The sequence below is a fragment of the Salmo trutta genome, chromosome 13 (genome assembly GCF_901001165.1).
Source record: "Salmo trutta chromosome 13, fSalTru1.1, whole genome shotgun sequence".
NCBI classification, from domain to species: domain Eukaryota; kingdom Metazoa; phylum Chordata; class Actinopteri; order Salmoniformes; family Salmonidae; genus Salmo; species Salmo trutta.
The window spans coordinates 87,376,971-87,390,988 of record NC_042969.1 but is presented as its reverse complement, the minus strand read 5'-3'; the positions used below and the strand labels follow the sequence as shown (position 1 = coordinate 87,390,988).

The 14,018-nt window shown below is 46.6% G+C and overlaps 1 protein-coding gene across 1 annotated transcript in view; it reads left to right on the top strand.

Moving 5' to 3' along the window:
• Nucleotides 1–5,174: 5,174 nt before the first annotated feature.
• Nucleotides 5,175–14,018, top strand: part of tgfb1a (transforming growth factor, beta 1a) — a 34,028-nt gene continuing 25,184 nt past the window's right edge. The window contains exon 1 of the mRNA XM_029773891.1: nt 5,175–7,241. Coding sequence (XP_029629751.1) covers nt 6,899–7,241 — 343 coding nt within the window. The 5' untranslated portion in view covers nt 5,175–6,898. The remainder of the gene's footprint in view (nt 7,242–14,018) is intronic.

Genomic DNA, 14,018 nt, shown 5'->3' with positions numbered 1-14,018 from the left:
TCTCTGTCTCTCTCTGTTACACTGTCTGTCTCTCTCTCTGTCTCTCTGTTACACTGTCTCTCTGTCTCTCTCTGTCTCTCTCTGTTACACTGTCTCTCTCTGTCTCTCTCTGTTACATTGTCTCTCTGTCTCTCTCTGTCTCTCTCTGTTACACTGTCTCTCTGTCTCTCTGTCTCTCTGTGTCTCTCTCTGTTACACTGTCTCTCTCTGTCGCTCTGTTACACTGTATCTCCCTGTCTCTCTGTTACACTGTCTCTCTCTGTCTCTCTATCACTGTCTCTCTGTCTCTCTGTTACACTGTCTCTCTGTTACACTGTCTCTCTCTGTCTCTCTGTTACACTGTCTCTCTCTGTCTCTCTGTTACACTGTCTCTCTCTGTCTCTCTGTTACACTGTCTCTCTCTGTTACACTGTCTCTCTGTCTCTCTGTTACACTGTCTCTCTGTTACACTGTCTCTCTCTGTCTCTCTGTTACACTGTCTCTCTGTCTCTCTGTTACACTGTCTCTCTGTTACACTGTCTCTCTCTGTCTCTCTGTTACACTGTCTCTCCCTGTCTCTCTGTTACACTGTCTCTCTGTTACACTGTCTCTCTCTGTCTCTCTGTTACACTGTCTCTCTGTGTCTCTCTCTGTTACACTGTCTCTCTGTGTCTCTCTCTGTCTCTCTGTTACACTGTCTCTCTGTTACACTGTCTCTCCCTGTCTCTCTGTTACACTGTCTCTCTGTTACACTGTCTCTCTGTTACACTGTCTCTCTGTTACACTGTCTCTCTCTGTCGCTCTGTTACACTGTCTCTCTGTGTCTCTCTGTGTCTCTCTGTGTCTCTCTGTTACACTGTCTCTCTGTGTCTCTCTATCACTGTCTCTCTGTCTCTCTAACTCTGTCTGTCTGTCTGTCTGTCTGTCTGTCTGTCTGTCTGTCTGTCTGTCTGTCTGTCTGTCTGTCTGTCTGTCTGTCTGTCTGTCTGTCTGTCTGTCTGTCTGTCTGTGTCTCTCACAATAACTTTGTGGCACTACACACTACTGTAAACAATAGTAAGTGTTAGTCCTCCTCTAGATTAGTGAAGGAGTGAAGGGTTGGGTCCTCCTCTAGATTAGTGAAGGGTTTGGTCCTCCTCTAGATTAGTGAAGGGTTGGGTCCTCCTCTAGATTAGTGAAAGTTGGGTCCTCCTCTAGATTAGTGAAGGAGTGAAGGGTTCGGTCCTCCTCTAGATTAGTGAAGGTTGGGTCCTCCTCTAGATTAGTGAAGGTTGGGTCCTCCTCTAGATTAGTGAAGGTTGGGTCCTCCTCTAGATTAGTGAAGGAGTGAAGGTTGGGTCCTCCTCTAGATTAGTGATGGGTTGGGTCCTCCTCTAGATTAGTGAAGGAGTGAAGGGTTGGGTCCTCCTCTAGATTAGTGAAGGTTGGGTCCTCCTCTAGATTAGTGAAGGAGTGAAGGGTTGGGTCCTCCTCTAAATTAGTGAAGGGTTGGGTCCTCCTCTAGATTAGTGAAGGAGTGAAGGGTTGGGTCCTCCTCTAGATTAGTGAAGGGTTGGGTCCTCCTCTAGATTAGTGAAGGGTTGGGTCCTCCTCTAGATTAGTGAAGGGTTGGGTCCTCCTCTAGATTAGTGAAGGAGTGGAGGGTTGGGTCCTCCTCTAGATTAGTGAAGGAGTGAAGGGTTGGGTCCTCCTCTAGATTAGTGAAGGAGTGAAGGATTGGGTCCTCCTCTAGATTAGTGAAGGAGTGAAGGGTTGGGTCCTCCTCTAGATTAGTGAAGGAGTGAAGGGTTGGGTCCTCCTCTAGATTAGTGAAGGAATGGAGGGTTGGGTCCTCCTCTAGATTAGTGAAGGGTTGGGTCCTCATCTAGATTAGTGAAGGTTGGGTCCTCCTCTAGATTAGTGAAGGAGTGGAGGGTTGGGTCCTCCTCTAGATTAGTGAAGGTTGGGTCCTCCTCTAGATTAGTGAAGGAGTGGAGGGTTGGGTCCTCCTCTAGATTAGTGAAGGAGTGAAGGGTTGGGTCCTCCTCTAGATTAGTGAAGGGTTGGGTCCTCCTCTAGATTAGTGAAGGAGTGAAGGGTTGGGTCCTCCTCTAGATTAGTGAAGGAGTGAAGGGTTGGGTCCTCCTCTAGATTAGTGAAGGAGTGAAGGGTTGGGTCCTCCTCTAGATTAGTGAAGGGTTGGGTCCTCCTCTAGATTAGTGAAGGAGTGAAGGGTTGGGTCCTCCTCTAGATTAGTGGAGGAGTGGAGGGTTGGGTCCTCCTCTAGATTAGTGAAGGGTTGGGTCCTCCTCTAGATTAGTGAAGGGTTGGGTCCTCCTCTAGATTAGTGAAGGAGTGAAGGGTTGGGTCCTCCTCTAGATTAGTGAAGGGTTGGGTCCTCCTCTAGATTAGTGAAGGAGTGAAGGGTTGGGTCCTCCTCTAGATTAGTGGAGGAGTGGAGGGTTGGGTCCTCCTCTAGATTAGTGAAGGGTTGGGTCCTCCTCTAGATTAGTGAAGGGTTGGGTCCTCCTCTAGATTAGTGGAGGAGTGGAGGGTTGGGTCCTCCTCTAGATTAGTGAAGGGTTGGGTCCTCCTCTAGATTAGTGAAGGGTTGGGTCCTCCTCTAGATTAGTGAAGGAGTGAAGGGTTGGGTCCTCCTCTAGATTAGTGAAGGGTTGGGTCCTCCTCTAGATTAGTGAAGGAGTGAAGGGTTGGGTCCTCCTCTAGATTAGTGGAGGAGTGGAGGGTTGGGTCCTCCTCTAGATTAGTGAAGGGTTGGGTCCTCCTCTAGATTAGTGAAGGGTTGGGTCCTCCTCTAGATTAGTGAAGGAGTGAAGGGTTGGGTCCTCCTCTAGATTAGTGAAGGGTTGGGTCCTCCTCTAGATTAGTGAAGGAGTGAAGGGTTGGGTCCTCCTCTAGATTAGTGGAGGAGTGGAGGGTTGGGTCCTCCTCTAGATTAGTGAAGGGTTGGGTCCTCCTCTAGATTAGTGAAGGGTTGGGTCCTCCTCTAGATTAGTGGAGGAGTGGAGGGTTGGGTCCTCCTCTAGATTAGTGAAGGGTTGGGTCCTCCTCTAGATTAGTGAAGGGTTGGGTCCTCCTCTAGATTAGTGAAGGAGTGAAGGGTTGGGTCCTCCTCTAGATTAGTGGAGGGTTGGGTCCTCCTCTAGATTAGTGAAGGTTGGGTCCTCCTCTAGATTAGTGAAGGAGTGAAGGGTTGGGTCCTCCTCTAGATTAGTGAAGGAGTGGAGGGTTGGGTCCTCCTCTAGATTAGTGAAGGAGTGAAGGGTTGGGTCCTCCTCTAGAATAGTGAAGGAGTGAAGGGTTGGGTCCTCCTCTAGATTAGTGAAGGAGTGAAGGGTTGGGTCCTCCTCTAGATTAGTGAAGGGTTGGGTCCTCCTCTAGATTAGTGAAGGGTTGGGTCCTCCTCTAGATTAGTGAAGGAGTGGAGGGTTGGGTCCTCCTCTAGATTAGTGAAGGAGTGGAGGGTTGGGTCCTCCTCTAGATTAGTGAAGGAGTGGAGGGTTGGGTCCTCCTCTAGATTAGTGAAGGAGTGAAGGGTTGGGTCCTCCTCTAGATTAGTGAATGAGTGAAGGTTGGGTCCTCCTCTAGATTAGTGGAGGAGTGAAGGGTTGGGTCCTCCTCTAGATTAGTGGAGGGTTGGGTCCTCCTCTAGATTAGTGAAGGGTTGGGTCCTCCTCTAGATTAGTGAAGGGTTGGGTCCTCCTCTAGATTAGTGAAGGGTTGGGTCCTCCTCTAGATTAGTGAAGGAGTGGAGGGTTGGGTCCTCCTCTAGATTAGTGAAGGGTTGGATCCTCCTCTAGATTAGTGAAGGGTTGGGTCCTCCTCTAGATTAGTGGAGGGTTGGGTCCTCCTCTAGATTAGTGAAGGGTTGGGTCCTCCTCTAGATTAGTGGAGGGTTGGGTCCTCCTCTAGATTAGTGAAGGAGTGGAGGGTTGGGTCCTCCTCTAGATTAGTGAAGGAGTGGAGGGTTGGGTCCTCCTCTAGATTAGTGAAGCAGTGAAGGGTTGGGACGGCTGGTAGTAGCATGTATTTATAATACTGAATTGAACTAACATTTGAAATCTAAAACATCAGGTTTTATCAAAATGTAACGTAAGTAGTAGTAATAATGAAGATACATACAGTGAATTCACTCCTTCTCTGTCTGTCTGTCGTCTGTCTGTCTGTCTGTCTGTCTGTCTGTCTGTCTGTCTGTCTGTCTGTCTGTCTGTCTGTCTGTCTGTCTGTCTGTCTGTCTGTCTGTCTGTCTGTCTGTCTGTCTGTCTGTCTGTCTGTCTGTCTGTCTGTCTGTCTGTCAGTCAGTCTGTCTGTCTGTCTGTCTGTCTGTCTGTCTGTCTGTCTGTCTTTCTGTCTGTCTGTCAGTCAGTCAATCGGTTGGTCTGAGTGGAGCAGCTCTCTGTCTGTCTGTCTGTCTGTCTGTCTGTCTGTCTGTCTGTCTGTCTGTCTGTCTGTCTGTCTGTCTGTCTGTCTGTCTGTCTGTCTGTCTGTCTGTCTGTCTGTCTGTCTGTCTGTCTGTCTGTCTGTCTGTTTGTTTGTTTGTTGGTCTGAGTGGAGCAGCTCTCTCTCTCTCTGTATGCCTGGCAGCCTGTCATCTCCACTGGCGCTAGGTGAATACAGGTGGTCAGCTGGCCAGACACTGGTACCATGCAAACCTTGTTGACTTGTCCATCAGCACTAGTACTTTGCCAGACAGTTAAGAGACTGTGTGTTAGAGAGAGCGGGGGGGGGGTTAAAGAGAGAGAGAGAGGGAACAGGTATAGAGAGAGAGAAGAGGTATAGAGAGAGAGAGAGAGAGAGAGAGAGAGAGAGAGAGAGAGAGAGAAGAGGTAGAGAGAGAGAGAGAGAGAGAGAGAAGAGGTATAGAGAGAGAGAGAGGGGGGGAACGGGAGATATATATAGAGCGAGAGAGGGAGAGAGGGAGAGAGAGATATACTCTTAGAAAAAAAGGTCCTATCTAGAACTTAAGGGTTCTTTGGCTGTTCCCGTAGGAAAAATCATTTTGAGTTCCATGTAGAACCCATTACACAGAGGGTTCTACATAAAACCCAAAATAGTTCTTCCTAGAACCAAAAAGGGTTCTACCTGGAACCAAAAAGGGTTCAACCTGGAACCAAAAAGGGTTCTACCTGGAACCAAAAAAAAGTTATCCTATGTGGACAGACGAAAGTATTTCAGAACCCTTTATTCAAAGAGTGTACAAAGACAGAGGTAGGGAGAGATATACAGGCAACAGCAGTCTCTTTAACAGCAGATGTTTTACACAGCAGCCGTTAACCTCATTTCCTGGGCGGAGAAATACGCTCTATTAGAGAAGTAACAGAAACCAAAAAAAATACGAGAGAGTGAGAGAGAGACAGAGACAAAGAGGGAGGGAGAGAGAGAGAGAGAGAGAGAACAGGGAGTCTTAGAGGTTAGTGGAACACAAATAATTTTGTCATCAGCGAGCTCTGACTTGCAGAGAGACAGAGAGGGTGCTGGTGAAAAGAGAGGGAGGAAGAGAGAGAGAGAGAGAGAGGGAATAGGGGGAAAGATAAATAGAGGGAGGGTGTAAAACCCGTGTTCTGACAGAGGACAAGAAAGAAAGAGAAACGTTTTCACTCCTAGTGAGAAGCAGTGGAGAGGACATAGAGAGAGAGCATAAAGAGAGAGAGAGAGAGAGAGAGTGAGCATAAAGAGAGAGAGAGAGGACGTAAAGAACAGGAGAGATAAACGGACAGAGCAGCGAAGGGAGTGGACGAAAAGAGACACTGCAATCCGATCACTGTGGCAGTGTGTGAAGTGAGAGGGTCTGGAACTTGTCTCCATCTAACCTGGCTCGGGCTCGTACCATCACTCACCTTCCCAACGACGCACGCGCTGGTCTGGTCTGTTCATTTCTTACCTTCCTTTCATTATTAACAGAGAGATCCATCCTGGTTTATGTTGTCGAGTCATTTTCTATAGTCAACTAGTGGGGTATTGTGAACATCTCTACTTGTCTTTCTGCTAAGTTTATAGAATCGCTGTCCTTGTTGAAACAGGTAGTCTGTTCAGTTCAGTTCAGACTCGGTCCCTGTTTCTCTTTGTTAGAGGAACACAGAGCAGGCAGAGCAGTATGTGTTGTGTAGAGTTACTAGCTACAGGACAGGGTTTGGCTGTTTGAACAGACTCAAGTGACAAGTCAGTTGTCCTCTGTAACTCTCTGAGAGCTTGTAAAGATAAAGCCCAGCCAGCTCTATGTGCTCTAAAGGAAGTCTGCATGTATTATCCTAGAGTAAGACAAGATTGAAGTTATACTGAGGTGGAATCAGATAGTCTCGCTGTTTTCGCTGCTCTCTGGTGGGTCGTTACCAGTTGTTTTGGGTTGTTGTCGGAGTGTGGTGACCGTCTCTACAGTCTAGGAAGTGCTGTTCTGTGCTGTGAGGGTTCTTTCTGTTTGACAACTCTCTCTCTGACCTGGCCGTTGTTTCAGCATCGTAGACATCACTCTCCTTTCTACCTGACAAAAAAAAAAAACGAACCCTACTCGAGGCTGAGTCACAGGCTGTCTGTCTGTCTGTCTGTTTGTCTGGGGGTTCTCCCTTTCTGACTCAGAGGAGACTCAGGTGATTTTCTCACCAGTGACAGCAATAACAGCAGTCACCGCAGCAGTGTGGGGCATTAGGCTAAGGGACTCTCTTCGTCACCACAGACCTTTAATTGTTCTGGTGTGTAAACACCTTGCGTCAGTCACACTTACACTCTGACTGATTCACTGTTCCCTGAGGGGGGGAGAGAGAGAGAGAGAGAGAGAGAGAGAGACAGACAGAGAGAGAGACAGAGAGAGAGAGAGACAGAGAGAGAGAGAGAGAGAGAGAGAGAGAGAGAGAGAGAGAGAGACAGAGAGAGAGAGAGAGAGAGCGCTGAAGAAGAAAGGTGTTGAGAAGCAGACAGACGGACCATGAGACTGGTGTGTTTAATCGTTACGTGCCTGGTGGCGCTGTGCTTGGCGGGCAGTGTGAACAGCATGTCCACCTGTAAGACTCTAGACCTGGAGCTGGTTAAGAAGAAACGCATCGAGGCGATCAGGGGACAGATCCTCTCCAAGCTGAGGATGGCCAAGGAGCCAGAGGAGGGGCAGACAGGAGTGGAGAAGGACATCCCTGTGGCGTTGCTCTCTCTCTACAACAGCACCGTGGAGCTCAGCGAGGAGCAGAAACTTCAGCCGCAGCCCACCACACACACACTAGAGGAAGAGGAGGAGTACTTCGCCAAGGAGGTCCACAAGTTCACCATGAAGCAGGGTGAGTAGAGAGAATGACGCACACTGTCACATACACACACACACACACACACACACACACACTCTCACGCACACACACTCTCACGCACACACACACAGACTTGAGACTGACCTCAGATCTATCGTGCATACACACCTGTGTAATTACTACACAAAGACACACACACACAGACATATGCACACCATATACACACACGTACTTATTTCCCTCATTAAAATGCAAATCAATTTAGAACATTTTTTAAATGTGTTTTTCTGGATATTTTTGTTCTTATTCTGTCTCTTACTGTTCAAATAAACCTACCATTAAAATTATAGACTGATCATTTCTTTGTCAGTGGGCAAACGTACAAAATCAGCAGGGGATCAAATACTTTTTTCCCTCACTGTACATACACACACACACATATACATACAAACAGATATACACACACACACACACACACACACACACACACACACACACACACACACACACACACACACACACACACACATAATTTACATAGGTATTCAGACCCTTTGCTATGAGACTCGAAATTGAGCTCAGGTGCATCCTGTTTCCATTGATCATCCTTGAGATGTTTCTACAACTTGATTGGAGTCCACCTGTGGTAAATTAAATTGATTGGACATGATTTGGAAAGGCACACACCTGTCTATATAAAGTCCCACAGTTGACAGAGCATGTCAGAACAAAAACCAAGCCATGAGGTCGAAGGAATTGTCCGTAGAGATCAGAGACAGGATTGTGTCGAGGCACAGATCTGGGGAAGGGTACCAAAACATTTCTGCAGCATTGATGGTCCCCAATAGGGGGAGAAGAGCCTTGGTCAGGGAGGTGACCATGAACCCGATGGTCACTCTGAAAGAGCTCCAGAGTTCCTCTGTGGAGATGGGAGAACCTTCTAGTAGGATAACCATCTCTGCAGCACTCCACCAATCAGGCCTTTATGGTAGAGGCCAGACGGAAGCCACTCCTCAGTAAAAGGCACATGACAGCCCGCTTGGAGTTTTCCAAAAGACACCTAGATAAATTCAGACCATGAGAAGCAAGATTCTCTGGTCTGAACGGAGCAAAGTACAGAGAGATCCTTGATGAAAACCTGCTCCAGAGCGCTCAGGACCTCAGACTGGGGCGAAGGTTCACCTTCCAACAGGACAACAACCCTAACCACACAGCCAAGACAACACAGGAGTGGCTTTGGGACAAGTCTCTGAATGTCCTTGAGTGGCCCAGCCAGAGCCCAGATTTTAACCCGATCAAACATTTCTGGAGAGACCTGAAAATAGCTGTACAGCAACGCTCCCCATCCAACCTGACAGAGCTTGAGAGGATCTGCAGAGAAGAATGGGAGAAATTCCCCAAATACAGGTGTGCCAAGCTTGTAGTGTCATACCCAAGAAGACAACAAAGTACTGAGTACATGGTCTGAATACTTATGTAAATGTGATATTTCAGTTTTATTTTATTTTATAAATTTGCTAAAATGTCTAAAAAACTGTTTTTGATGTGGGAAAAAAACTATACAATCCATTTTAGAATAAGGCTGTAATGTAACAAAATGTGGAAAAAGTCAAGGGGTCTGAATACTTTCCAAATGCTCTGTATACACACACACATCCATATACACACATACATGCAATACAATTACACACACACACACACACACACACACACACACACACACACACACACACACACACACACACACACACACACACAAACATACAATACATTTACATACACACACACACACACACACACAAACATACAATACATTTACACACACACACACACACACACACACACACACACACACACACACACACACACACAAACATACAATACATTTACACACACACACACACCACACACACACACTCACGGGAGGCAGACTGGTTCTTTGACAGAGAGGAGCCGGTCGTGGTTTAATGTATTAACATATTATTAACATATTATTAACATATGCCGAAACTCAACCTGTAATTTAAAACAGCTTCCACTCGCTTCCACTGGGATTGATTGCTATTGAACGATGATACAACATGTGTTTCCCTTCTGTTCGGTTAACAAACATCTTCACAGATCAGCAGCGCAATCGACCTTCAGAACGTTCTGCAGCGTCTGTTACGATGTCTTCTCTCCTGCTATTTTAACTGTTGTATTTCTGTAGTGTTCCTGGCATCATTATTTGACTCAACACGTTCTGGTTGGTGCTGGTTGTGAAAGCAGACCTCCTCTCCGTGTTCTGTTGGGTTACGTGTTTCTTCTTGTGTTGTTCGGCTAGTGGCATTTTACCCTCCTCCCTCTTCTTCTCTTCTCCTCCTCTTCTCCTCCTCTCCTCCTCCTCTCTGCTCAGCCATCCTCTATTTTTCACCTGATCTTGTCCTTTTATTAAATACTTCTAAAGACAGGGTTAGGGTTAGATAGATGTCCTGTCTCTATAGACAGGGTTAGGGTTAGATAGATGTCCTGTCTCTATAGACAGGGTTAGGGATAGATAGATGTCCTGTCTCTATAGACAGGGTTAGGGATAGGGTTAGATAGATGTCCTGTCTCTAAAGACAGGGTTAGGGATAGGGTTAGATAGATGTCCTGTCTCTATAGACAGGGATAGGGTTAGATAGATGTCCTGTCTCTATAGACAGGGATAGGGATAGGGTTAGATAGATGTCCTGTCTCTATAGACAGGGTTAGGGATAGATAGATGTCCTGTCTCTATAGACAGGGTTAGGGATAGGGTTAGATAGATGTCCTGTCTCTAAAGACAGGGTTAGGGATAGGGTTAGATAGATGTCCTGTCTCTATAGACAGGGATAGGGATAGGGTTAGATAGATGTCCTGTCTCTATAGACAGAGTTAGGGTTAGATAGATGTCCTGTCTCTATAGACAGGGTTAGGGATAGGGATAGATATATGTCCTGTCTCTAAAGACAGGGTTAGGGATAGGGTTAGATAGATGTCCTGTCTCTATAGACAGGGATAGGGATAGGGTTAGATAGATGTCCTGTCTCTATAGACAGAGTTAGGTTTAGATAGATGTCCTGTCTCTAAAGACAGGGATAGGGATAGGGTTAGATAGATGTCCTGTCTCTATAGACAGGGTTAGGGTTAGATAGATGTCCTGTCTCTATAGACAGGGTTAGGGTTAGATAGATGTCCTGTCTCTATAGACAGGGTTAGGGTTAGATAGATGTCCTGTCTCTATAGACAGGGTTAGGGTTAAATAGATGTCCTGTCTCTATAGACAGGGTTAGGGATAGATAGATGTCCTGTCTCTATAGACAGGGATAGGGTTAGATAGATGTCCTGTCTCTATAGACAGGGATAGGGATAGGGTTAGATAGATGTCCTGTCTCTATAGACAGGGATAGGGATAGGGTTAGATAGATGTCCTGTCTCTATAGACAGGGATAGGGATAGGGTTAGACAGATGTCCTGTCTCTATAGATAGGGTTAGGGTTAGATAGATGTCCTGTCTCTGTAGACAGGGATAGGGTTAGATAGATGTCCTGTCTCTATAGACAGGGTTAGGGATAGGGATAGACAGATGTCCTGTCTCTAAAGACAGAGTTAGGGTTAGATAGATGTCCTGTCTCTATAGACAGGGTTAGGGATAGGGTTAGATAGATGTCCTGTCTCTATAGACAGGGTTAGGGATAGGGTTAGATAGATGTCCTGTCTCTAAAGACAGGGTTAGGGTTAGATAGATGTCCTGTCTCTATAGACAGGGTTAGGGTTAGATAGATGTCCTGTCTCTATAGACAGGGATAGGGTTAGATAGATGTCCTGTCTCTATAGACAGGGATAGGGATAGGGTTAGATAGATGTCCTGTCTCTATAGACAGGGATAGGGATAGGGTTAGATAGATGTCCTGTCTCTATAGACAGGGATAGGGATAGGGTTAGATAGATGTCCTGTCTCTATAGACAGGGATAGGGATAGGGTTAGATAGATGTCCTGTCTCTATAGACAGGGATAGGGATAGGGTTAGACAGATGTCCTGTCTCTATAGATAGGGTTAGGGTTAGATAGATGTCCTGTCTCTATAGACAGGGTTAGGGATAGGGATAGATAGATGTCCTGTCTCTAAAGACAGAGTTAGGGTTAGATAGATGTCCTGTCTCTATAGACAGGGTTAGGGATAGGGTTAGATAGATGTCCTGTCTCTATAGACAGGGTTAGGGATAGGGTTAGATAGATGTCCTGTCTCTAAAGACAGGGTTAGGGTTAGATAGATGTCCTGTCTCTATAGACAGGGTTAGGGTTAGACAGATGTCCTGTCTCTATAGATAGGGTTAGGGTTAGATAGATGTCCTGTCTCTATAGACAGGGATAGGGTTAGATAGATGTCCTGTCTCTATAGACAGGGTTAGGGATAGGGATAGATAGATGTCCTGTCTCTAAAGACAGAGTTAGGGTTAGATAGATGTCCTGTCTCTATAGACAGGGTTAGGGATAGGGATAGATAGATGTCCTGTCTCTAAAGACAGGGTTAGGGATAGGGTTAGATAGATGTCCTGTCTCTAAAGACAGGGATAGGGATAGGGTTAGATAGATGTCCTGTCTCTATAGACAGGGTTAGGGTTAGATAGATGTCCTGTCTCTATAGACAGGGATAGGGTTAGATAGATGTCCTGTCTCTATAGACAGGGTTAGGGTTAGATAGATGTCCTGTCTCTATAGACAGGGATAGGGATAGGGTTAGATAGATGTCCTGTCTCTATAGACAGGGTTAGGGTTAGATAGATGTCCTGTCTCTATAGACAGGGATAGGGTTAGGGTTAGATAGATGTCCTGTCTCTATAGACAGGGTTAGGGATAGGGTTAGATAGATGTCCTGTCTCTATAGACAGAGTTAGGGTTAGATAGATGTCCTGTCTCTATAGACAGGGTTAGGGATAGGGTTAGATAGATGTCCTGTCTCTATAGACAGAGTTAGGGTTAGATAGATGTCCTGTCTCTAAAGACAGAGTTAGGGATAGATAGATGTCCTGTCTCTATAGATAGGGTTAGGGTTAGATAGATGTCCTGTCTCTATAGACAGGGATAGGGTTAGATAGATGTCCTGTCTCTAAAGACAGAGTTAGGGATAGATAGATGTCCTGTCTCTAAAGACAGAGTTAGGGATAGGGTTAGATAGATGTCCTGTCTCTATAGACAGGGTTAGGGATAGGGTTAGATAGATGTCCTGTCTCTATAGACAGAGTTATGGTTAGGGTTAGATAAATGTCCTGTCTCTATAGACAGGGTTAGGGATAGATACAGTAGATGTCCTGTGTTGAGCAGTGAACATAGACCAACAGGAAAAACAAATACTAGAGAAGACAGGGAATGTTGTTCTGCTGAGATGAACACCAAATAACAGAGTATCACTAACGGGGGGTAGAAGAGGAGGATGGAGAGAAGAAGGGGGAAGAGTCTCTGTTCTCTCTCTCTCTCTCTCTCCCTCAGGGTAGGGGGTTTCCTGTAATGTGAGTGTTGGGTTCTCCCTTCACTGCTCTGTCACTTATTCACTCTCTCCCTCCCTCTCTCTCCCTCTCCCCCTCGTGTTATTGTCAGTGTGTTTGGGACAGGGCAGCTTGGCAGGAACAGGAAGGAAGGCGATAGGAAAGCTAGGCTGCTCTGGGAGATGGTTTTTCAATGACTCAGATCCGTTAGACTTGGTGCCCAAAGGGAATCCTGGTTTACTCAATACAGTACCTTTGCTCTGCAGAACACCCCCCAACGACCTTGTCGACCTCCAGTGTGTGTGTGTGTGTGTGTGTGTGTGTGTGTGTGTGTGTGTGTGTGTGTGTGTGTGTGTGTGTGTGTGTGTGTTTGTGTGTGTGTGTGTGTGTGTGTGTGTGTGTGTGTGTGTGTCTCGTCAAAAGATCACAAGGATCAGACAGACTCATTAAGATAAGAGCATGAGGGTCTTCATCATCATCAGATAAAGCCAAATGATGGCTACAGGGAAGCCTTGTAACCCTGATGGCTATAGGGAAGCCTTGTAACCCTGATGGCTACAGGGAAGCCTTGTAACCCTGGTGGCTACAGGGAAGCCTTGTAACCCTGATGGCTACAGGGAAGCCTTGTAACCCTGATGGCTACAGGGAAGCCTTGTAGCCCTGATGGCTACAGGGAAGCCTTGTAACCCTGATGGCTATAGGGAAGCCTTGTAACCCTGATGGCTACAGGGAAGCCTTGTAACCCTGATGGCTATAGGGAAGCCAAATGATGGCTACAGGGAAGCCTTGTAACCCTGATGGCTATAGGGAAGCCAAATGATGGCTACAGGGAAGCCTTGTAACCCTGATGGCTATAGGGAAGCCTTGTAACCCTGATGGCTACAGGGAAGCCTTGTAACCCTGATGGCTATAGGGAAGCCAAATGATGGCTACAGGGAAGCCTTGTAACCCTGATGGCTACAGGGAAGCCTTGTAACCCTGATGGCTATAGGGAAGCCTTGTAACCCTGATGGCTACAGGGAAGCCTTGTAACCCTGATGGCTATAGGGAAGCCTTGTAACCCCGATGCTATAGGGAAGCCAGCTGATGCCTACAGGGAAGCCTTGTAACCCTGATGGCTATAGGGAAGCCTTGTAACCCTGATGGCTACAGGGAAGCCTTGTAACCCTGATGGCTATAGGGAAGCCAAATGATGGCTACAGGGAAGCCTTGTAACCCTGATGGCTATAGGGAAGCCTTGTAACCCTGATGGCTACAGGGAAGCCTTGTAACCCTGATGGCTATAGGGAAGCCTTGTAACCCTGATGGCTACAGGGAAGCCTT